Below are 20,289 nucleotides of genomic sequence, written 5' to 3' on the forward strand. Positions count from 1 at the left end.
CCGAAGTTGCGCCTGCCAATCGGTAAGATTCAATTATGTTCGGACCGCACCGAGGTCAGCAGATCAAGATAGAGCGCTTCTCGATCAATCGGCGATTGGCCGATCGCGTCGCCGCTACGTGGGAGCCGCGACCACCGAGCGTCTCGGACTTAGGACAGCGCGCGGCACTTGACTCTGTCGCTCCCCCTTCCTTCTTTCATCTGGCAACCCCTCCTACAACATGGTCGGCACCCTGACTTTCCAAAACCTTAGCGCGACCTTGAAGAAGTTCCACAAGGACTCCGGACTCGCAGCGGCTGGCAAGCGACCCGTCACCCCATTCTTCTGCGAGGATCCGCCGGACGCACTGGAATGGCAACCCGAGGAGATGAAAGCGCTGAATAAGCTGATCAAGGCGTTCGTCGACGAGCGGTGGACTCTCCAGGCCGTCGAGGTCGTCATCCAGGACCACATCATCGTGCGTGAATCACAGGCCCATCGAGCGCCGCCCTGACTGACATGATTCCACAGACCGATGACTGGTTCACAGTCCTCGAGAATGTATCCATCACCCGGCTGCCTTATGTCGAGGCGGCCATGCAGTATGTGAGGTCTACCCGCGAAGGCGAGGTGCGCACTCTCCAGCGCGTCCTCATCGACATGAAAATCGAAGCTGTCCCTTCAACCATCACCGACGACTTCACCATGCCCCACCTCAACATCTTTATGCCATGGATAGGTAAGTCGTCCCAATTGACGCATTTCGCGCAACTAGCTCATCACACGTTGATTCACAGCCGGTGATCGGTTGAGGAGTGAGTAGCGCATAGTAGCACTCATCTATGGGCTAACATGCGTGTGTGTGCAGTTTCCAACGTCCTTGAGCCCGACAGTGATCGCAGCGTCTCACCGGAGTCCGACCGCCCCGACAGCCCTGCGCGCAACAGCGCCGCTCCGGATGAGGGGGAGGCAGTGGACGCGCAGGTCGAGGATGTGCTGGGCGACGACGCGCAGCTTGAGGATGCGACGGGCGGTGACGCGCAGGTCGAGGACGCGCCGGGCGAGGATGCGGATGGGGCAAAGGACGCGCTGGGCGACGACGCGCAGGTCGAGGACGTGCTGGGCGACGACGCGCAGCTTGAGGATGCGACGGGCGGTGACGCGCTGGTCGAGGACGCGCCGGGGGAGACTGAACCGGGCGAGGACGGTGAGGACCGCGATGACCGCAACGACGACGACGAGGCGACCGGTGAATACCTCGCACGACGTGCAAGCCCCGCCACGACTGACATCCATGCAGCCCGCCTGCAACACCACCCGTATGCGCAACGCGCACGCGAGGCCAACGAGGCGCGGGAGCGTGAAGACCGACCCGCCCTGCCCCATACGAGCGCGTCGCCTGTTGACGGCAAGGTCGAGGTCGAGGCGGCAGATGAGAGCGAGGTCGAGGTGGAGGAGGCAGATGAGAGCGAGGTCGAGGTGGAGGAGGCAGACGAGCTCGTCGACAGCGAGGACGACGAATCGCCGACCGGACCCAAGGGCAAGGGGAAGGCCCGAGGGGGAAAACGCATCAGCAGCAATTCGGCGCGGAAGGCACGGGCAGCAGGCAAGGGCAAGGCGTCGGCCGTGCCCAAGCGTGAGGACCCGGAGGTGGACAACTCTGCGCCCAAGTGGGAAGGGCAGTGGACCCTTCTCATGCCCGCAACTGAGAAGAACGACAACGTGCACGCGAAGGTGAGTTTCTGTTACGACAACACGTACTTCGCTAACTCTCTTACAGTTCATGGGCAAGTGGCGATGTGCGCAGTGCAAGAAGAGAGGCGCCACCGAATGCGTCATCCGCGGCCTCGGACGCAGGTGCGTCGCCTGCATCACCGGGCATAGATCTCCATGCGACATTAAGGTAAGTACAAACCTCTCTGCAAAACCGTTTAGGACACTGATTAAAGACTATGAAGACCTACTACGAAGCAGAGGCCGTCTACGTGAACGACCAGAAACACGGTCGATACGCTGACCTTCCCCCCGCGCGCTCGACCACTGCCCCCACGACCTCAAAGATCAACCCGCGCAAGCGGATGGCGGTCTCTTCGAGCGAAGAAATGTCGGACAGCCCGGGCGAGGACGACATCGTAAGTCGCACTCCACAAAGCGGCAAGGCGAAGACGGCTGCGAAGCCCAAGACGAAGGTCGCCGCACCCGTCTCCAGGACGTCGGCGAAATCGGCGACGGCCACGCCGAACAAGCGCAAGAAAGTCGACGCCACGCCGGAGGCCAAGCCGTCATCGGCGAAGATATCGGCGCGCGCATCAAAGCCTGGGCCGTCCCAGAAGACGGCCGACAACAAGAGCACGCGCGCCGAGGCAAGGGAGACGATAACCATCGACTCTGACTCCGAGGATGACCAGCCCCTACGCGCCTTAGTTGCCGGTGCGGCGAGCAGCCCCGACGCTCCCGAAGACGCGATGGATATCGATGAGCCGCAGGTCGTCGACGGCAAAGGGAAGAGTAGGGCGGGCGACCTTGGGCAGCTGCCCGAGGCGGTCCAGAACGACAGCGAGCCAGACGACCACGGTTCCCCGTGGCACGGCGATCGGAACGCGGTAGTGACGATGGGCTGGCTCGGTACGCGGTGGAAGGAGCTGATGGAGCAGATCCGGGACCGCATCGAGGACGAGGTGGAGAGCGCGGTGGGCTACCACGTATGTATCCGCCTTGCACTCATTATCATTCCACTAACGATGCTCTCACACAAGATTGCGAAGATGCAAGCTGCGTCCAGCAAGCCGCAGGTCCCAGCTCACCAACCGCCCGAGGACCTGGTGCGCCGGCCGGGGTGGTACCCCAAATACGACGGGCCGAGGCCTACGCCCATTAACAACCTGAAGACCGAAATGCTCGCGTCGAGGACCTCGAACGCGGCTGCTCCCTCTTCCTCGAGCGGCGCTGCGCGGTCGTCCTCAAATCCCACAGTGTCGAGTTCTAGGAACGCCGCAGCGTCATCGTCAAAGGACGACATGGCCGCATTCGCGCCCGACACCCCGACCCCGAAGCAACGCGGCGGCGGCTCGACAGCTTCAGCGTCGCGCAAGACCACGGGTGCCAAAAAGGCGGTCCACAAGGACTAGGACAGCTCGCGATGTGTGATTGTACGGACAAGGTTGGTCTTGATAGTATGTACATACACAAACGCCGTGTCTTGCTGGGCTGCGTCCCATGTCTTCTGGTCTCTAACGCTATCGCACCGTGTCGCGTGTCGTCAGCGCATATCTTGTCATACTCGTATTGTTCTCGCTCGCTCGTCGTCGCTGCCGTGTACCCAGGTCGTACTGTATCATACTGTTGCAATGTCATAACGTGTACCATGTCAGCTGGCGTGCCCCGTGTATATGGATGTCAGGGGATCTCGCGCGGGTGCGCAGGATCCCCTGGAACGTCCTCAGTACATGGTGCGGCGCATACATACGGGTCTGAGGGGATCTCGCGCGGGTGCGCAGGATCCCCTGAGACGTCCTCAGTGCGTGGTGCGACATACAATATGGCTGTCAGGGGATCTCGCGCGGGTGCGCAGGATCCCCTGGAACGTCCTCAGTACATGGTGCGACACATACATATGGCTGTCAGGGGATCTCGCGCGGGTGCGCAGGATCCCCTGGAACGTCCTCAGTACATGGTGCGACACATACATATGGCTGTCAGGGGATCTCGCGCGGGTGCGCAGGATCCCCTGAGACGTCCTCAGTGCGTGGTGCAACATACACATATGACTGTCAGGGGATCTCGCGCGGGTGCGCAGGATCCCCTGTGACACCTTGCGTGCGTGGTAAGACATACAATATGTGTCTGAGGGGATCTCGCGCAGGTGCGCAGGATCCCCTGTGACGTCTTGCGTGTGTGGTGCGACACATACATATGACTGTCAGGGGATCTCGCGCGGGTGCGCAGGATCCCCTAGGACGTCCTCGGTACATGGTGCAACATACACATATGGCCGCCGTGGTACGCTGACGCGACACTGCATTGCGTTATGCGCGGTGCGGAGAAGTCCCTTCGATTGTGGTATACCAAACGCATCAGCCACTGCCCAAGATAGACGGATACTCTATGCTACATGTTCAAGACAATACTCTGTACTACAGTTGTCTACTTCCGAGCACGCTTCGCCTTCTTCTGCTTGTCTCGCGACCCTTGGGATTTGCGCTTGCGACCACCGGAAGGACCGGGCACGGAATCTACAAAGAGCTTGAGTTTGACAGCAGCTGCGGGGAGGACAACTTACCAGCAGACGCGTTCGTCAACGCCGCGGACTTGTTAGACTCAGAGACCACGCTTTCCGAGCCTGACCTTTGGGAACGCTGACTAGGGTCCGGTGTCGCCTCACGAGAGTCCGAGTCATCTTCTAGCGACTGTTTCTTGAGCGCATCCATAGTTTTGCCCTGTATGATTCTATGAGTACCCCGTAACCGTGCGAGGACAGGATGCGCACCTTATGCTCGCATCCAAGCTTGTGTACGCGGCATGCCACGCACCTAGGCTTTCCGCCATCTTGCGGGACACGGCACTCAAGGTAACGCTTTTTGATGCATTGCGCGCACATGCCGGGACCGCAAATCTGGCCGTCCAGCACATGAGCGTTGTAAGGAGCAGATCAAGAGAAACTCACCACAATGTCGCCCGCGGGCGGAGGCAGTTTTGCAGGCCGCGCAACCGACGCTCCAACTTGGAGCGGTTCATCCATCCTTTCAGGCGCCCAACCTCGCGCTTGCAGGTTCAGGTACAGCTCCTTCGATTGCGCTGCTGCAAGCCGCTCCGCGTCAGTGACAGCCTCATCCCTCACTCGGTACACGGTGAAGCCGGGGAAGTCCTTCTCCTCGCCGAATTGTACTGGGGTTGCCGCTTCAGGCAGGGGTGCGCCGTATGTCAACACAAAGCGGCAAAACAAACCGCAAGCATGCACGTACCGTGCAGTCGATCGTTTGCTGTGCAACAACAATGTACACCGAACGGTTAGCGGGCACACTAGTATACAACCCGGGGACTGACCCATCCAAATGTCGAGGAAAAGGTCCGCCGCCCGCTCCATGTCCTCGTCGGTGTGCGTGTCCGCCTCAAAGTAGAACGGCTCACACCTGCGCCATTTGACAAAGTAACGCCGCATGCTGAGATCCCGCGGCCATGCGCCCTCCTTTGGTGCGTCCCAGCAAGCCCAGTCAAGGACTAGCTGCACGAGGTGCGGAATCTGCTCGTCCTCGGGCAGCGCTTTGAGCGCATCAAGAACATCGTCCGTCTGAACAAGTCAGATCACACGTTCTGGTCAAAAGATCATGTAGACGTACGAGGATATGTTGCATGACGATCTTCTTGAAAGCGTCCCAGTTGAACGGCCCATTATACAGCACGCGCAACGTGCGGTTCAACTGTAAGAGCACCGGTAATGTCCAGTCGTCCGTGGACGGCAGCCGGTCGGTGAACTGTAACATATCCCGTCTACCGCTAAAACTGGGCCGACGCTTGACGGCCTCGCGATAGTACTTCCCCGTGTCTTCATAAGTCCATGGGCCAACCATGCTGGGCGGTGGGCGGCTCGTCCGACGTGGCAGATGTTGAGGTCGAGTGCAGGTACAAGGGCTGCAACGAGGAATGCGAGAGAGTGATATCGAAGCGAGGCCGCGTAGGCGAGAAACGGTCAAGAGCGAGGTAGAATCTGACCGACGGGATGCTAGCCAGGTCAAGCGCGCACGCCACACCGGCCGTCCGAATTAGACGCTGAGCGCGTCGCACAGATGGCTGGCCACGTCATATGACCGTGTTCCGCGGGCCGTGTTCCGAAGCCACTGTGGGCGCACCTGGTGGATGGTAAGGATGATGCGCACTCGAGACATGGTAAACGTTGAGACCGGAGGTGTGGATGCACGCGCATGGCATCAGGCAGCGGCGCCATGTCAATGTAATAGTCCGGGTATTTGCAAGAAACAGATTGCTAATTCCTCGCATTAAACGGAGTGCTACCACGATACTACAGTAGTGTCACGCACAAACGCCCTTCAAGACCGGGTATGCTTCACCTCCCTCTCCTCCTCAGACAACGTGTCTGCTGTGCGCTTCGCGCTGCCGGACGCGCCAGCAGACGACGACGGACCTGCACTGGAACCTTGAGAGACCGATGCCTTGGATAGCGCGCGGGGCGGGTTGAAGAAGGCTGGGTCCGCGCGCGGATCAACCAGCTCGGTCTATCTGTCCCGTGAGTCTGTTGTGCCAGAGATATCCTGTGCGCACGAACCTGATAGGCGCACTTGATCTTGCGCACACGGCACGACACGCACTTGGGTAATTCGGTATCGTTTGGAACACGGCATTCGAGGATGCAAGCCTTGACGCATTGTAGGCACATGTATGGCCCGCGAATCTGGTCACCTAGCGCATCAACAGCAAATGCAGAGCACAACCCTGTAAACTCACCACCGTGTCGTTCTCAGCCGGAGGCAGGTTCTCTGGCCTCTTGTACGACCTGACCTTGATCCAGGCCTTCATCTGCAACGGCGCACCGCACCGCCACTCCTGGTTCAGGTATGCCTCCAACGCCTCCGCCGCCTCGCGTCGCTGTTCGTCCGTGACATCTTGCATCCTCAACTTGTACTGCGTCACCCCAGGGACATCCTCCGCCTCGCGATACTGCACAGGTGTGTCCGCTGTACATGCGCGCCAATCGTCATACTCACACAACCGACCAAAGAGGAACAAACGCACCATACAGACGGTCATTGGCTGACCAGCGGGACACAGTGAGCGCACGCACACACGAACACGGTGATGCACTCACCGATCCACATATCCAGCAGAGCGTTGGCCGCCTGCTCCATGTCGACGTCGGTCGACGTGTCCGACTTGAAGTTCAGCGGCTCGCAGTGGCACCATTTCATGAAGTAGCGGCGCATGCTCAAGCCCGGCGGCCACGCTCCCTCCTCCGGCGGGTCCCAGCAGGCCCAGTCCAGGACGAGCCGCACAAGGTGAGGCAGCGCGACGTCTTTCGATAGATTCTTGAGCGAGTTCAAGAGGTCGTCCGTCTGACGCACGTTTGACTCATATCATCCGAGACACTGTGAGCATGCGACGCACCATGATGTACTTCATCAACAGGACCTCCGTCGTCTCCCAGTCAAAAGGCCCATTGTACACACCACGCAGGTTGCGGTTGAACTGCTCAAGCAGCTCAGCCGTCCACTCGTGCGTGGGCGGCACCTGGTCCGTAAACTCTAAATGTTTGCGCGTGCCGATGAAATCCACGCGTTTCTTCACCGCGGCCCGAAAGTACTTCTGCGTATGCTTCTCCGTCCATGTGCCGACCATGGTAGGTGTTGCGTGTAGAGATGCGATGGGCCCGCGGGCGTGGACAAGCGCGTGATGCGGTGTTGCCAAGATTGATGAACGCGGCGAGAGCAGGCAAAGATGCCGAAAGAAGCGACAACGGAACGATGAAGCGCGAAGTGGACCAACAAGCGCCTACCGCTGTACGCGTCAACAGATCATATGATCGCGTCCCCAGGGGCCGCCCAAGTGTCGCGCTCGCGTGCGTGTCTCACATGACCGTGTGTGGGCTACGCATGTTTGCCTTGCGCTCCAAGATGATACCGGGCGTCATCGTCGGTTTCAACTGTACCAACTTCACCATGTATGCATCACCGTTCATATATGGGTGGGGCAGTGCCGAATCAGGACTGCAACGCAACCGAGGTAAGACATTCCCCAAACGTCCGCGCCTCGCACTCATCCAAGCTCAGAAGGAGATACAAAACAGGCACCGGAACCGGTGTCGATTTCCAGCGTGCGAACTCGTCCTCTCTACATAACTGTTTCCGCCGCTGTGCCTACTGACATATGTTTGGTGGCAGTACATTACGGCTCACGAGAAATGCTCAGTTTGCACATGTCTTCAGCATGCTCGCTGTGATGTGCTTCCGGGCTCTATGAGCTGCTCCCAATGCGTTGACTTGGGCGTCCAGATACTGTGTACCGTGACCGTGGTGAGCATCGCATTTCTCAATGAACATAGCACCGACCAGGTGTGCTTGGGCAGCAACCATCGAGGGCACGCATGTGGCAGCGCGTCAAGAGTGAACCAGCCTACTACCTCAGCCACCACTTCATGGCCAATCTGCAATTGGTTTTACACGCATGGGAAGCCCAGCGCGCGCGCCATGCGCACGCTTATGAACACTTTCACCACACAGTATACCCGCGTCTTTCCAATCCGCTCTCGCCGCTCTACGAGAGCGATAAGACGGAGTATCTTGAGATTTACTATAGTTGGAGAGCGGTCAAAACAATGACGCTCATGCTATACGCATACGATGGAAGTTACAGGCGCTTGTTACAACGGCTCAGAGAGCAGCGCGCACGTCAGGAGGCACGTTCGAGACTTCGCGTATGGTCTTACTAGTAGAGTACATACTTCTTCTTGTGGAATCCAAATCAAGATCATGTGCGTCTATGTATGGATATGCGTGGCGCCCCGCGCACGTTCCCGCATCTGATCTATCAGATATGCTGCAGTGGCCGGCGGCACTTGTACTCATTGTTCGACTCCGATGACTGCGATAAACCTGCCGCAACACACCGGTAACTTGATGTCAGCTATGATATTGACCGGTTGCATTGACACGCCACATGCGCAGCAGAGAGTCGCATGCGACGGGAAGTGACGGTCGTGGTGCGTGGTGATGTCCCATGACAGACGCGTCCAAACTCACGGTTAGCATAGCGTCGTGCGAGCGAACGATGTATACAATGTCAGGCGTCAAACGCAACCTACTGCGCGGTGCGCGCACATGAGGTGATCTGCGCACGTTGCACTGATCATGCCGGTGATGATCCCTGCTCGTTCATGGTGAGCTTGCGCGTCCATGCATTCATGGATCTGCCATATCAATCAATGTTCCTCAGGCTCGGAACAACAATCCAAGGATGCGCACCGCATAGTACATACTACTGCGCATATTGCCACTTGTATAAATAGGCGCATTGGCGCAGGACTCTGCGCATGCGCAATACAACGTCGCGACATCAATGCGGATACCGGGGTGCAACCACTGATTTTACCGTGTGAATGCAATACTGCTCACTGTGGCCGAACGGAGGTTCGTACCGCAGGAAGCGCCCGCCGCCACACAACTCACATGACGCAAAACATAGCACTCGGTATGTCAGGTGCCGTCTTCTCTTCTCAAGTCGCTGCCATGTCCAGCTCCAACACTCCCCAAAGTGTGTCTGCCGGTGGTAGTGGAACGACGTGCGAAGCCAGCGGTGAGTACCGAGCATTTATATTCCAAGTAGCGGACTGACCATTCTCAAGCCGGTGAATACTTAGCGTGCCCGCGCCGTGAACAGCCAAAATCAGTACGGACCCCTGCTAGTTGTAGGTACTCAGTGGCGTCCAGGGCTGACTCGCTACCTACAGATGCATGGCGCCGACCGGTGTGCAATGTGCATCTTCCACCGCAGTGCCAATTGCGACGTACGTCCAAACTCGGAGACATGCGAGCAGTGCTTGACACGCGGATTGGGAATAATGTGCACGGTAGCGGTGAGTGTCCATCATGTCGGTATCTGGGTAACCCTCAGACTAACTGTGCCTGCACCGGCAGTCATCGTGGCCGCACAGGATGAGTGCCGCGTTTGACAATAACCCACACGAGTACATGTCGGCCGAGTTCATGGCCAAATTCATCAAATTTGCGGCTCCGTACGCGGGTAGGGTACTAGAGCTCATGGGCAAGCGCATGGCGTATACCTGTGAGGCTGACACTCAACTCGTGATACGCGTGGATCAAGTTTGGGACCCTAAGGCTCTGGAGCGTTACTTGGATGAGCGGCGCGCCCGCTTCGACGCGATCGTATGTGAGCAGAACCTCATGGATACGTTATGGCCAGTGATGGACCAGTACATGGGCTTGTACAAAAGGGAGGCAGAAGCGATCGCCCTTGCGGACATGTTAGAGATTGAATTGAACGCGGACTGGAATCGTTTCATGTCCTAGGCATCTTAGTATCTGTATCTCTGTCTAATTTTGAGCGGATCTGTCGTTTGTACATGGGACATCGGGGTGTGATCGGCAATTCCCAGATTAGCGATAGCCTTGTGTGTGTCTATGTACGGACATCTGTAGCGCTCAGAACCGATCACTTCATCACACACAATCGATCAGATTGATCTGACAGCTTGTTATCGTGTCTCAGATGCTGCGGCTGCAATGTGCATGCACACTGAGACCATGTGCGTGCATTATGTTCTCAAGCATTGGGAAGTGAGGTGATGCTGCGCGCTCGCGTGAATCCCAATAATGTATGTGCGCATACTACGAAACACAGTACTCCTCCAAGGGGATCTTGCGCGGGAGGGTGGGATCCCCTGTTACATGGTGCGCGCAGTACCGGAGACAATAGGTTACTTTGAGGAACCTAAGGCATGGTTCGCGATGCTGACATGTGCTTGAGGGGATCTCGCGCACGCGCGCGAGATCCCCTGGGAGACTGCGTGTACTACGTTTGAGTACACGGACGCGTCGTGCGCGCGTACCCTTTCTAGGGGATCTCGCGCGGGTGCGCAGGATCCCCTGAGACCCCATGTGCGTACGCTGTGCGGGTACATGGAGGTATCATACATGCATATACTTTGTAGGGGATCTCGCGCACCCCTGGGGACTGTGTGTACTATGTTTGAGTAAATGGATGTGTCATGCGCGCGTACCCTTTCCAGGGGATCTCGCGCGGGTGCGCAGGATCCCCTTGGAGCCCATGTGCGTACGCTGTGCGGGTACATGGAGGTATCATACATGCATACCCTTTCTAGGGGATCTTGCGCGGGTGCGCAGTATCCCCTGGGAGACTGTATGTGTACAATGTTTGAGTACATGGATGTGTCGTGCGCGCGTACCCTTTCTAGGGGATCTCGCGCGGGTGCGCAGGATCCCCTAACACATGGTGCGTGGTGCGTGCATGGCACATGGGACTGGCATATGTCCCAGGGGATGTCGCGCCAGTGCACAGACCCCTGACATTCAGTACTGGATGTTGGTCTTGACGCAGTCCACATAACTGGTGTTGAGAGGTGCGCAGGGGATCTCGCGCGCCCGCGCGAGATCCCCTGAGACATGTAGGTGCGGCCCGAAGTCAGCACTTGCCTTATATGGTAATGGCCCAAAAAGGAATTACCATATAAGGCAAGCTGAGGGCACGCTGACCCCCCCTGGACTTAGGTGAAGGGGGTATAATAGCGATGGATCTCGAGTCGGAATTGATACTCAAGGGAGACGGGGACGACAATGAGATGGGGTGCGTTGGGAACGTTCCCGTTTCCCTTGAACGTGGTCGTTTCTGACAACGGCCTGTGAGCGACTGCAAGGACCGTGTCGTGACCTCACTTACTGTACTTTCCGGGGAAGTATCCATTGCGCTCAAAGTGATCATGGAAAAACGCAAGGAAGCAGATCACGCCGACGACCTGCATCGTCTTTCCGACTCCGACTCCATCCACAAGCAGGATCGGCTTCCCAGCGAGGAAATTGTCGAGCATCTTCAAGATCCCAACCAGTTGGTGCCAGTGCGGCACAAGAGGCTGCGTTGGACCGTCCTGGAGAGCCAAGATCCCTTGCACCGACCACGGATCCGCTCCACTCTCCGTCGCTTCGACCGTGTTGAAAAACGGGATGGTCTTCTCGGTACCTCGACCGAGCATGGCCCAGACCTCGTCCAGCGTGCACTGTTGGTAATGTTCGACACCTGAATTCCAGCCTTCGTTTGCGATATTGCTGCCAGCGAACGCAAACTCCTCATCCTGATCAGGATCGACCTTCTCGAGTAGCTGCGAGATGCTCAGCTGCAACTCTTGCACTTCTTCCTCGGTCGCGAGCTGCTGAATGGCTTCGATGACAGTCTTCGGAAGGCCTGCAAACAATATGAGCTATGCGACGAGCGCAATCGCATAAATTGCATACCTTTCACTGCCTGCGACCGATCAGCAAGTTGCTCGCAAATCCTTTCCACCTTCTCGATGTGACCTTTCCAGTTGGGGGTTACGAGCGGGTTGTCGATCTTCTTCACAAGTTCGACCTTCTCAGCAAGCTGCTTCGCGTACGCCTTCACTGCGACGTTGAAGTTCTTCTTCGACTGCACGGCTGTCGCTGCCGTGAGCACAGCAACACCGTACACGAAACATGACTTACCCTCCCATTTCTCGTTCACCTTCTCCGCAAAGGCCTCCAAAGAATTGATCTCCCGCTTGATTCGCGTCCTCTCGGTCTTCCACATGATCTGGATGAGCCGGCGAACGGCGCTGTGCGCCCATGGCTCAGGATGCGTTCCGTTACGCACGGCGTCATCGCCGAACAACTCTCCGACGATCTGCGAGGTCACAGTGTACACAGCGCATTCATCGGCAGTTCCCAGCTGCGACAGAAACTTGTTAGCGACTACGGTAGTCCTATGTCGCATTGAATCGCACTTACCTCTTTGGCACCAAGTGTGCGCATACACTGGTATGGTGAATAGTCGTACTCCTCGAGGACATCCAGAATACGTGCACGGACGTCCCACTTGGTCTTCTGCTGACGGTCAATCCAGCCAAGCACCGCAGTGCGACCTTCGCTGTCACTGTCTGCCTTTGTCCTCAGCGCGTCGCGCTTCGCCATCTCGGTGCTGATCGCCTTGTAGCGCGACACAAACGACCTCACTTTGGCGAGCTTGGGTTGATGGCCCTCAAGCCACGTCGTAGGGACATGACCATCTTCCCAGGGCAGACCGCTGTCCGACCGCGTAAGAATCTGCCACGCACCCCGGCTCACCAAGTCGGTTTGCGACACCATCACGTCGAAGAACGTCTGAGACGACGTCCATGGCGCCATGTCTGTGCGCTGCAAACTGAGGGCGTGAGGCAATGAGGGGAAAGAGGAGAGGGGGGAGGGGAGGGTGACTCTGCGCTGAGACAGGGGGTTCATATAGACAGAACCGGCTAAACTTTGAAAACAACATCTGGGCAAACTCCAAGGCACCATGAGCTGAACGTTCTCCCCACGGGATGGTGCATTAGCCAGGAAAGTTCAACCCGCCAGATTGTGCCAAAACAAGGCACCCGCCCCGCCGGCGGGCGATCCCGGCGATCGAGATGTATCGGTCCAAATCAATATGACTCCCGTCTGTTGGAATTGCAATGCATACCGAACCACCCCACATGGTCTTTCCCCAGACGGTGTACGATAATGCCGCACACCGCGCAGTTGGCCTGCGACCGAGTCATCTGCCAATCGCACAAGCGTTACAGCGCTGTTTTCCCTGTGCGACAATGTCCTAGCTTGCAGGAGGGTCCTCCATCAAGGTCGATCGTGGTAATCGCAATGTCGCGTTGGCTCAAATTATGATGAAACCAGTCAGCACAATCGCAATGCAACCCAAACCACCCAGCTGCTCCACCGACAGTGTACGATAATGGCGCACACCCTTAAGGTGCATGCTACCAGGTGAATGTGCGACTGACACACCTAAAATGATCAAGCCCTACTTCATGGCCGCTGACTGATGAGTAGCCCAGACATGACCTGGTGCAGAATTCGGATCAGACAACTGATCGGTTTCTTCATACTGTGAAACAGTCAGAAGACTGTTTCACAGTATGAAGAAACCGATCAGTTGTCTGGTCCAAATTCTGCACCAGGTCATGTCTGGGCTACTCATCAGTCAGCGGCCATGAAGGCAACGACTGTAACTAGCAAGAAGTAATGTGCGACCGCTCGTTTCTGTGCTACTGTATTCACAATTGAGTAGCGCATCGTCTGCTATACTGCAAGCATGATTGCGGGCCCGACAGTGAGCACGACAAAGGAGTGGCAGGCGCACGTACGGCAATGACGCACATTTGTCGCGCGGCATGGAGTTGTGCAGATCGCGCAGCGCAAGGCGCGCCCACGTCGCACATGGTGGGTTTGCAAAGGAGGGCCGTGCACATGTACGGCAATGACGCACATTTGTCGCGCGGCACGGAGTCGTGCAGATCGCGCAGTGCAAGGCGCGCCCACGTCGCACATGGTGGGTTTGCAAAGGAGGGCCGTGCACATGTACGGCAATGACGCACATTTGTCGCGCGGCACGGAGTCGTGCAGATCGCGCAGCGCAAGGCGCGCCCACGTCGCACATGGTGGGTTTGCAAAGGAGGGCCGTGCACATGTACGGCAATGACGCACATTTGTCGCGCGGCACGGAGTCGTGCAGATCGTGCAGCGCAAGGCGCGCCCACGTCGCACATGGTGGGTTTGCAAAGGAGGGCCGTGCACATGTACGGCAATGACGCACATTTGTCGCGCGGCACGGAGTCGTGCAGATCGTGCAGCGCAAGGCGCGCCCACGTCGCACATGGTGGGTTTGCAAAGGAGGGCCGTGCACATGTACGGCAATGACGCACATTTGTCGCGCGGCACGGAGTCGTGCAGATCGCGCAGCGCAAGGCGCGCCCACGTCGCACAGCATTTGTCATTGCGGCATGCATTGTGTGTGCTGCACATCGTGTGCGGCATGATTGATGTTCACATGCATTGCTGTGGTGTGCAATGGAAGAGGGCTAGGTGCCTGCTAGGCTTAGGTTTTTTGACCAACCTAGACCAACCTAGGGTGTCGAAATCGACTCATAACCTAAGTCCAGCACCTGAACTTCACCAGCGTGCCGAACTCGTGCTTCTTGTGGACTCGGGGACGCACGTTCAAGGGCGAACCCTTGCATGCTGGATTCGGGCAGTTGAGACGCGCGCCCCATGGCACCTCCAATGTTGCCGTGCCGTAGGCCACCTGCTTGATGGTGCTGGCCGTTGTACGATAGGTGAGGTGTAGCCCGGTCGTGGCCATGAAGTCGGCGTCGACAAAGCACGCCTGCTGCAGCGCATCCTCGATAGCAATGCCGCGGACCATGATCTTCTGGAGGAAACGGGTCACGGAGAGTGCAGCATGCTGCGGGATGAGGGTCGTGGTTGGGAATCCGATGATGAATGTGAAGTACCCACTGGAAAACAGTCAGCATATTGAAGAAATCAGTTTATGGCACGCTATACTCACCGCGTCACCAGCGTGCAGATCTCCTTTTCGCAGGCAGGGTTGGTGATCATGTACCCGCAGGACATGAGCACCAGGCCACGGTGGCCTTTGATGACCGGCAGGTCACGCCACAGCGCGCCGAACATGAGCTCGACGACCTAGAAAAGGCATTCTGAGGACGAGAAATGAGGGAATACGGGGTACGTACTGTCGTGACCGTGTTCACGAACGACCTGCCGTTCTGATTGCGTCGGTAGGTAATACCACCGCTCTCGGGGTCGCTGTGGCACTCCACCGCAGCAAGGACGGAAAGCTCATTTTTCGGTCCACGGAGCTTCCACTCCCGGGCTGCACCGATGATGTTGTCGAGGTCATCCCATCCCTTCTGCGCTAGCGTGAGCAAAGCAGAGTGGAGCTAATGGACGAAGTGGTGAATACACATTGAGGTTATAGTATGCTGTTCAAGCAGCGACCACTCACTTTACCGGGGCAAAGAGCATACTCCTGCTCGAATTGAGCCCCGAGGAGAGTTGTGAGGTACGGCAGACGCGGCTCGTGCGCGGTGTAGAGCAGGATGGGGTACATCCCTTGAGCGTAAACTGACCATTGCGCAGCGTGGGCGCGGAGGTGGTACTACACAACAGGTAAGCACACTTTGTACACAGAAATCCGCTTCGAACTCACCGTGATTGGCCGGTGCATGTAGTGACTGCATTGCGGGCAATGGAAATCATGGCTATTGAGTGGGGCACTGGGGGTCTCCTCCACACAACAGTCAGGACCGCCGGAGCACACAAACAGTCCACACCCCTGGCAGGTCAGCATTTGCGACGCGCCATTGTTGACGTCGCCGCAATACATGCACAGCTGAATGAATCATCAATCAAAGCCCATGTCCACGCACCACTCACAACAACTGGAACATACCGCAACAGCCTCGATCTCCACGTGGAAGCCCTTCAGTTCTTAAGTGATATTAGTGCGCACTGACTGAAATTATGGAAGGATTAGCTTACTCCTCGGGTCCATAAAAATTCCGGGGGCTCCAAGCGCGGGTTTCTTCCTGGGTTCCGGCGTCTCTGAGGGCCGCGGCATGGTTGCACCAGCTTGAGGCTTCCCGAGAATAGCTGGCAAGTTGAATCCGAGGTTTTCCGACATTATGCGAGTGAGGACAAAGACACAAGTGAGGACGACGAGGCGAGTGTGGGCTGGAGATGGTGGAGGTAAAGGAAGCAGCAGTGAAAACGCGTGATGCCACATGCGCACGCCACGCGCCTGTTGCGCTGCGTCCCATTGGTCGATCGGGGCGCTTCATGTCAAACGCGTGTATTCCAGCGCTTAGCAATCGATCGCGCGGCCCTCCGCCGTGCACTGCGTGTCTCCTGCCACCACGACGACGCTCTGCCCGCCACCTAGCTGCCCTCCTACCACTCCTGACATCACCCACCATGGTTGGCCGCAACGCAGCATCAAGGCGGCCGGAAGCAGAGGCGATGGAGCAAGCCACGGAAGATGCCGTGGCACCGGCGCCTCCCCAGCCGAAGAAGAAGGTGAAGGAGGACATGAAGAAGAAGGGTAAGCAGGACACCTCCTCAATGGTGGTCGATGGCGAGGGCGACGCTGGGCCGGCCGCGAAAGCGGACACCAAGCCTAAGCCCGACAAGAAGCAGAAGAAGAAGAAGGCGAGGCAAGACGACCCGAAGCCAATACCAGAGAGCGAGGACGATGCTGCGCCGGCCGCGAGAGGGGACGACACCCCGAGGCCAGACAAGAAAACGAAGAAGGCAAAGAAGGCGAAGCAGGCGAAGCAGGAGGACCCAAAGCCAGTTCCAGAGAGCAAGGACGACGCAGCGCCGGCCAAGACAGCGGCCAGAAAAGGGAAGACTGGCCAAAAGAACAAGATCACCTCGCCCGAGTTTGTCCTGGACAGCGCGGACGAGGAGGCGAAGGCCAAGCCTGTGGCGAAAAAGCGTAAGCCTCGCACTGACAGCGTCCAGGGGACGAAGGAGGTCCGCAATGCGGACCTTGCCAGTGGCGACGAAGCAGGACCAGCCAAGCCCAAGCCGAAGAAGGCCTCCGGACGCGGTAAGGGGAAGCAGGCCACGGTAGAGGTCCCGGCGGTAGTCTTGAGCAGTGGTGAAGAGGAGGAGGCGAAGCCGGTACGTGCGACTAACATTGTTATCTGTGACACATGCAGTAACCCGTACTGCGCAGGCTGCGAAGACGGGCAAGAAGACGTCGAAGAAGACCGAGGACACGGCGAAGCCAAAGCCGAAGCCAAGGGTGCGTGTATACACTGCTGGCGATGTATCCCCAACCTCGCAAACACATTTCAGAAGAAGAAGGAGACAACAGCAAAGGCGACGAGGAGCACGGACCAGGTCAAGGCGGAGCCGGTACGTGGACATGCAGCTGACATTGTGACTGATCTCACTTGGTGCGCTTAGGCCCAGAGTTCCGCGCAGGCTGGATCCTCTCGTGTCACCCGCAGTGTGGCCCGAACCGGTTTGGACACCGCGAAGGAGGAGGAGAAGAAGCCCATGCCTATGTATGTCAGCATGCCCCCGGCAACCCAGACTCGCATCAGCCGTGAGGACAGCCCAAAGGTACGAAATAAAACTCATGTGTATCTGTGTGCATACCGCTAACTGCCCCGCGTGCCGCTACACAGGACGACGACGACTATGATGTCCTCGACCGTTCCGAGCTGTCCGAGGCTGAGGCATGTCTCGACGTGTTCCTCTCCTGTGCTCCCACAGCCAGCGAATCGCAGACGTGGCTGAAGGCACGCACTGCAGCGGTCAGTGGAGTTGGCTGGACTCTGGACGATCCAGACGAGAACGAATTCGAGGGAATCTGCTGGCTCATCGTCGACGGGAACGGCGATCGGCAAGGTGTTGTGACCAAGCGCTACTACGATGCGTGGTGTTTGCTCACTCGCTACATCACGTATTGGGGCCTTTTGGTCTTCCGACTGGACGAGGCCATCGATATACATCATCCGCCATGGTATCCCGCGCGCGAACGCCCCGAAAGGGTCGCACCAAACCTCGACGTCTGGGAGTACCTGCGCACGTTGACGTGGACGGTGAACAGCGCCATTGCTGTCCGCCAGGAAGCACTTCAGTACGTACAGGACGATCCGCGACATGACACTTTCAACCCGATTATGCACATCTGGAGCCTTGCCATTTATTGGTACCCAGATAACTGGACGTGCTCGGGTAACGTCGACATCAGGGCCCTCCTTCACCGTGACCCGCGAGGTACGTCAGATCTTACCTTTGCCACAGCAGCGGTGCACACTGATAAACGTGTATCTAACACTTTGTAGCATATAACTGGCCGAAATGGGCTCACGAGAACGATCAGACGCGTGTATTTGGCAAGGCGTATGTGGAGGCCGCTCTCAATGCTGGCTGGGACCTCGAGAAGATTCCTCAAGACCTCGAGCCTCCCACGGGTGGTGACGAGGAGCTCACGTCGGCCCTCAACCAGGCAACCAACCTGGCAATTCTGACCGTATGTATGGCTTGCTGAGTTCTATAAATTGCTGACAGCGTGTCCACAGATGAAGAACGCGTACGATGCCATGAACGTCCCGCTCACAAACACACAGCCGAGGAAGAAGGTATGCACGTTATCTACTGGATGTGCGGACTATATACTTAAGCTCCGCACTACACACTCGCAACGGGAAGGCTCGCAGTGGGAAGAATGTATATACTGCTGTGCTTTTCCTCCATTCTGTGTGCTAATTCAATTCCCAGACGAGGAAGCCAGTGCCATCCACGGCAGTGCCTTCAAGGATGCACGTGGTGGGTATCCCATTATCCCTGTGTTGATATCACAGTGACCCTCTTCCTTACAATAGGTGATGGCAGATGACGAGGAGCCCGAGCCGTCGAACGTACGCTATGCCATACACAATTTCACGGTTGTTTTGTTCACGGTTGTACTTTCACACAGGCCTCGTTACCTTCGAACAGTGCTGCAGCCAGCGAAGACGAGAGGAGTACAGGGAGCAGCAGTGACGAGAGCGACGTCAAGAGCAGCGTCAAGAGCAGCTACAAGGCCAGCGAGGAGAGCGACGCGGACACTGACTCCGATGAAGACGCCGAGGGAGAATCCGAGGTATGCCTACGTGTCGCCAGAACAGGTCGTAGCAGTAACTAAATGACAGACTGGCTGGATGTTTGAACCGAATAACCAGGACCAGGAGGAGGAGCGCTCTGTCTTGGCCGAGGTCCAGGAGTCAATGGACCGCGTCGACATCAGCATGGTACGTGTCCTTGTCAATACTATCAGTCTTATGCTGACTGTATGCACACAGGGCGAGCCTGCGGACGATACCCAGCCAGCTTCCGCGGACATGGTAAGCCTAGCGCAGTTTGCTACAGCACTGGAAGACCATTTCTGATGACTGTATAGCCGAGCGCCGCCGACGACGTGAGCATGGAGCCTAACGTTGGTGAAACACCCAAGGCCGCCGTTGCCGAGCGTGAGCCGTCCAGTGTTGAGGAGGGCGAAAAGTCCCCCACTGACAAGGAGACAAAGTCCAACGTCGGTACGTCATACACTGTCCTTGATCTATTCGTCAGTCTCTCATCATCGACCAAGACAACACTCGCGCTGCAGGCGAGAGGGCAAACAGCGCAGACCCTGCGGAGAAACAAATATCTGTGGGATTCATCGGTTCTGGCGTGTTCATGTCATACTTACCGTCCTACATAGACATCTAACACATCGCATCCCACATCTCCGCAGGCAGGCGACAAGCGCAAGGAGGTACTCAACCATCTTCATGGCTACATGTATCCGCTTGACCTGCTATCCACAGCGCGCCGAGTCGAACGCGTCAACGTCCTCGCAGGCCCCTCCCAAGCCTACACGTCGCAGCCGCTCTGTAGGTTGACTCCAGCATATGGGCTATCATATGTTTGCTCATGAAGCGACATTACCAGCGCGCCACGTCCGCGAAGGCATCTTCCAGGTCCCCGCAGCCTGAGGCGAAGACGGCCAAGTCGCCTGCACCGCCCCCCAATCAACAGGATGCCGAGTCGATGGACCTCGAAAGCGATGACGTGGACATTGATAGTGTGGGCAACGCGCTCGTGAACCCGGGTAAACTGTAGTGTACTGTCGCGCCGTGGCCTGTTGTGTATTCGTATCGCTTGTCCTGCATGTACCACTAGTTTAATGTCAATTGAACCGCATATCTTGTGTCTCGCAGGCTGTGCT

General features: G+C 57.4%; 8 protein-coding genes across 8 annotated transcripts; 4 read left to right on the forward strand and 4 right to left on the reverse strand.

Moving 5' to 3' along the window:
* Nucleotides 1-72: 72 nt before the first annotated feature.
* C8Q71DRAFT_912087 (uncharacterized protein) lies at nucleotides 73-3,348 on the forward strand. The gene is made up of 7 exons (XM_047929173.1): nucleotides 73-457; nucleotides 511-718; nucleotides 777-794; nucleotides 848-1,713; nucleotides 1,760-1,882; nucleotides 1,938-2,681; nucleotides 2,736-3,348. Exons 1-7 carry the CDS (start codon nucleotides 221-223, stop codon nucleotides 3,105-3,107), a joined length of 2,568 nt encoding a protein of 855 aa, XP_047772481.1. The 5' UTR covers nucleotides 73-220; the 3' UTR covers nucleotides 3,108-3,348.
* Nucleotides 3,349-3,951: 603 nt separating this feature from the next.
* C8Q71DRAFT_792026 (uncharacterized protein) lies at nucleotides 3,952-5,735 on the reverse strand. Its single transcript, XM_047925393.1, has 7 exons — nucleotides 5,316-5,735; nucleotides 5,023-5,266; nucleotides 4,941-4,958; nucleotides 4,643-4,875; nucleotides 4,466-4,591; nucleotides 4,259-4,415; nucleotides 3,952-4,211 (listed from the first exon to the last, which is right to left on the reverse strand). The coding sequence occupies exons 1-7, from the start codon at nucleotides 5,544-5,546 to the stop codon at nucleotides 4,123-4,125; spliced, it is 1,098 nt and encodes a 365-aa protein (XP_047772482.1). The 5' UTR covers nucleotides 5,547-5,735; the 3' UTR covers nucleotides 3,952-4,122.
* C8Q71DRAFT_912089 (uncharacterized protein) lies at nucleotides 5,720-7,504 on the reverse strand. Its single transcript, XM_047929174.1, has 6 exons — nucleotides 7,096-7,504; nucleotides 6,800-7,043; nucleotides 6,727-6,744; nucleotides 6,439-6,668; nucleotides 6,260-6,385; nucleotides 5,720-6,209 (listed from the first exon to the last, which is right to left on the reverse strand). Exons 1-6 carry the CDS (start codon nucleotides 7,324-7,326, stop codon nucleotides 6,024-6,026), a joined length of 1,035 nt encoding a protein of 344 aa, XP_047772483.1. The 5' UTR covers nucleotides 7,327-7,504; the 3' UTR covers nucleotides 5,720-6,023.
* Nucleotides 7,505-7,571: 67 nt separating this feature from the next.
* Nucleotides 7,572-8,467, forward strand: C8Q71DRAFT_792030 (uncharacterized protein). Its single transcript, XM_047925394.1, has 4 exons — nucleotides 7,572-7,710; nucleotides 7,758-7,801; nucleotides 7,869-7,997; nucleotides 8,054-8,467. The coding sequence occupies exons 1-4, from the start codon at nucleotides 7,581-7,583 to the stop codon at nucleotides 8,414-8,416; spliced, it is 666 nt and encodes a 221-aa protein (XP_047772484.1). The 5' UTR covers nucleotides 7,572-7,580; the 3' UTR covers nucleotides 8,417-8,467.
* Nucleotides 8,468-9,178: 711 nt separating this feature from the next.
* On the forward strand, nucleotides 9,179-10,161 carry C8Q71DRAFT_792035 (uncharacterized protein). Its single transcript, XM_047925395.1, has 4 exons — nucleotides 9,179-9,279; nucleotides 9,329-9,372; nucleotides 9,434-9,559; nucleotides 9,621-10,161. The coding sequence occupies exons 1-4, from the start codon at nucleotides 9,213-9,215 to the stop codon at nucleotides 10,011-10,013; spliced, it is 630 nt and encodes a 209-aa protein (XP_047772485.1). The 5' UTR covers nucleotides 9,179-9,212; the 3' UTR covers nucleotides 10,014-10,161.
* Nucleotides 10,162-11,227: 1,066 nt separating this feature from the next.
* C8Q71DRAFT_863615 (uncharacterized protein) lies at nucleotides 11,228-12,875 on the reverse strand (the record flags this gene model as incomplete). The annotated part of the gene is made up of 5 exons (XM_047928197.1): nucleotides 11,228-11,349; nucleotides 11,401-11,919; nucleotides 11,970-12,149; nucleotides 12,198-12,420; nucleotides 12,480-12,875. 5 exons carry the CDS (start codon nucleotides 12,873-12,875, stop codon nucleotides 11,228-11,230), a joined length of 1,440 nt encoding a protein of 479 aa, XP_047772486.1.
* Nucleotides 12,876-14,652: 1,777 nt separating this feature from the next.
* Nucleotides 14,653-16,206, reverse strand: C8Q71DRAFT_863616 (uncharacterized protein; the record flags this gene model as incomplete). Its single annotated transcript, XM_047928198.1, has 7 exons — nucleotides 14,653-15,016; nucleotides 15,070-15,206; nucleotides 15,257-15,463; nucleotides 15,529-15,681; nucleotides 15,733-15,915; nucleotides 15,976-16,013; nucleotides 16,065-16,206. The coding sequence occupies 7 exons, from the start codon at nucleotides 16,204-16,206 to the stop codon at nucleotides 14,653-14,655; spliced, it is 1,224 nt and encodes a 407-aa protein (XP_047772487.1).
* Nucleotides 16,207-16,496: 290 nt separating this feature from the next.
* C8Q71DRAFT_863617 (uncharacterized protein) lies at nucleotides 16,497-20,183 on the forward strand (the record flags this gene model as incomplete). Its single annotated transcript, XM_047928199.1, has 18 exons — nucleotides 16,497-17,207; nucleotides 17,263-17,331; nucleotides 17,385-17,444; nucleotides 17,496-17,654; nucleotides 17,720-18,314; nucleotides 18,383-18,570; nucleotides 18,620-18,679; nucleotides 18,750-18,767; nucleotides 18,819-18,866; nucleotides 18,923-18,958; nucleotides 19,018-19,182; nucleotides 19,232-19,330; nucleotides 19,382-19,423; nucleotides 19,480-19,615; nucleotides 19,669-19,730; nucleotides 19,783-19,836; nucleotides 19,889-19,954; nucleotides 20,013-20,183. The coding sequence occupies 18 exons, from the start codon at nucleotides 16,497-16,499 to the stop codon at nucleotides 20,181-20,183; spliced, it is 2,739 nt and encodes a 912-aa protein (XP_047772488.1).
* Between the last annotated feature and the right edge of the window lie 106 nt (nucleotides 20,184-20,289).

The sequence above is a fragment of the Rhodofomes roseus genome, assembly GCF_022264815.1.
Source record: "Rhodofomes roseus strain CIRM-BRFM 1785 chromosome Unknown C8Q71scaffold_45, whole genome shotgun sequence".
Classification (NCBI taxonomy): Eukaryota; Fungi; Basidiomycota; class Agaricomycetes; order Polyporales; family Fomitopsidaceae; genus Rhodofomes; species Rhodofomes roseus.

Bases quoted from the DNA above. Each gene is read 5' to 3' on its own strand.
- C8Q71DRAFT_792026 (XM_047925393.1), bottom strand. From the start codon at position 5,546: ATGGTTGGCCCATGGACTTATGAAGACACGGGGAAGTACTATCGCGAG. The intron at 5,267-5,315 runs GTACGTCTACAT...TGACTTGTTCAG, and splicing joins TCGTCATGCAACATATCCTC to ACGGACGATGTTCTTGATGC. The intron at 4,592-4,642 runs GTGAGTTTCTCT...CTGGACGGCCAG, and splicing joins CGCCCGCGGGCGACATTGTG to ATTTGCGGTCCCGGCATGTG.
- C8Q71DRAFT_792030 (XM_047925394.1), top strand. From the start codon at position 7,581: ATGTTTGCCTTGCGCTCCAAGATGATACCGGGCGTCATCGTCGGTTTC. The intron at 7,802-7,868 runs GTGCGAACTCGT...GTTTGGTGGCAG, and splicing joins AACCGGTGTCGATTTCCAGC to TACATTACGGCTCACGAGAA. The intron at 7,998-8,053 runs GTGGTGAGCATC...GTGCTTGGGCAG, and splicing joins AGATACTGTGTACCGTGACC to CAACCATCGAGGGCACGCAT.
- C8Q71DRAFT_912087 (XM_047929173.1), top strand. From the start codon at position 221: ATGGTCGGCACCCTGACTTTCCAAAACCTTAGCGCGACCTTGAAGAAG. The intron at 458-510 runs GTGCGTGAATCA...ATGATTCCACAG, and splicing joins TCATCCAGGACCACATCATC to ACCGATGACTGGTTCACAGT. The intron at 2,682-2,735 runs GTATGTATCCGC...CTCTCACACAAG, and splicing joins AGAGCGCGGTGGGCTACCAC to ATTGCGAAGATGCAAGCTGC.
- C8Q71DRAFT_912089 (XM_047929174.1), bottom strand. From the start codon at position 7,326: ATGGTCGGCACATGGACGGAGAAGCATACGCAGAAGTACTTTCGGGCC. The intron at 7,044-7,095 runs GTGCGTCGCATG...AACGTGCGTCAG, and splicing joins TGTTGATGAAGTACATCATG to ACGGACGACCTCTTGAACTC. The intron at 6,210-6,259 runs GTTCGTGCGCAC...CGGGACAGATAG, and splicing joins AGATCAAGTGCGCCTATCAG to ACCGAGCTGGTTGATCCGCG.
- C8Q71DRAFT_792035 (XM_047925395.1), top strand. From the start codon at position 9,213: ATGTCCAGCTCCAACACTCCCCAAAGTGTGTCTGCCGGTGGTAGTGGA. The intron at 9,280-9,328 runs GTGAGTACCGAG...ACCATTCTCAAG, and splicing joins AACGACGTGCGAAGCCAGCG to CCGGTGAATACTTAGCGTGC. The intron at 9,560-9,620 runs GTGAGTGTCCAT...CTGCACCGGCAG, and splicing joins GAATAATGTGCACGGTAGCG to TCATCGTGGCCGCACAGGAT.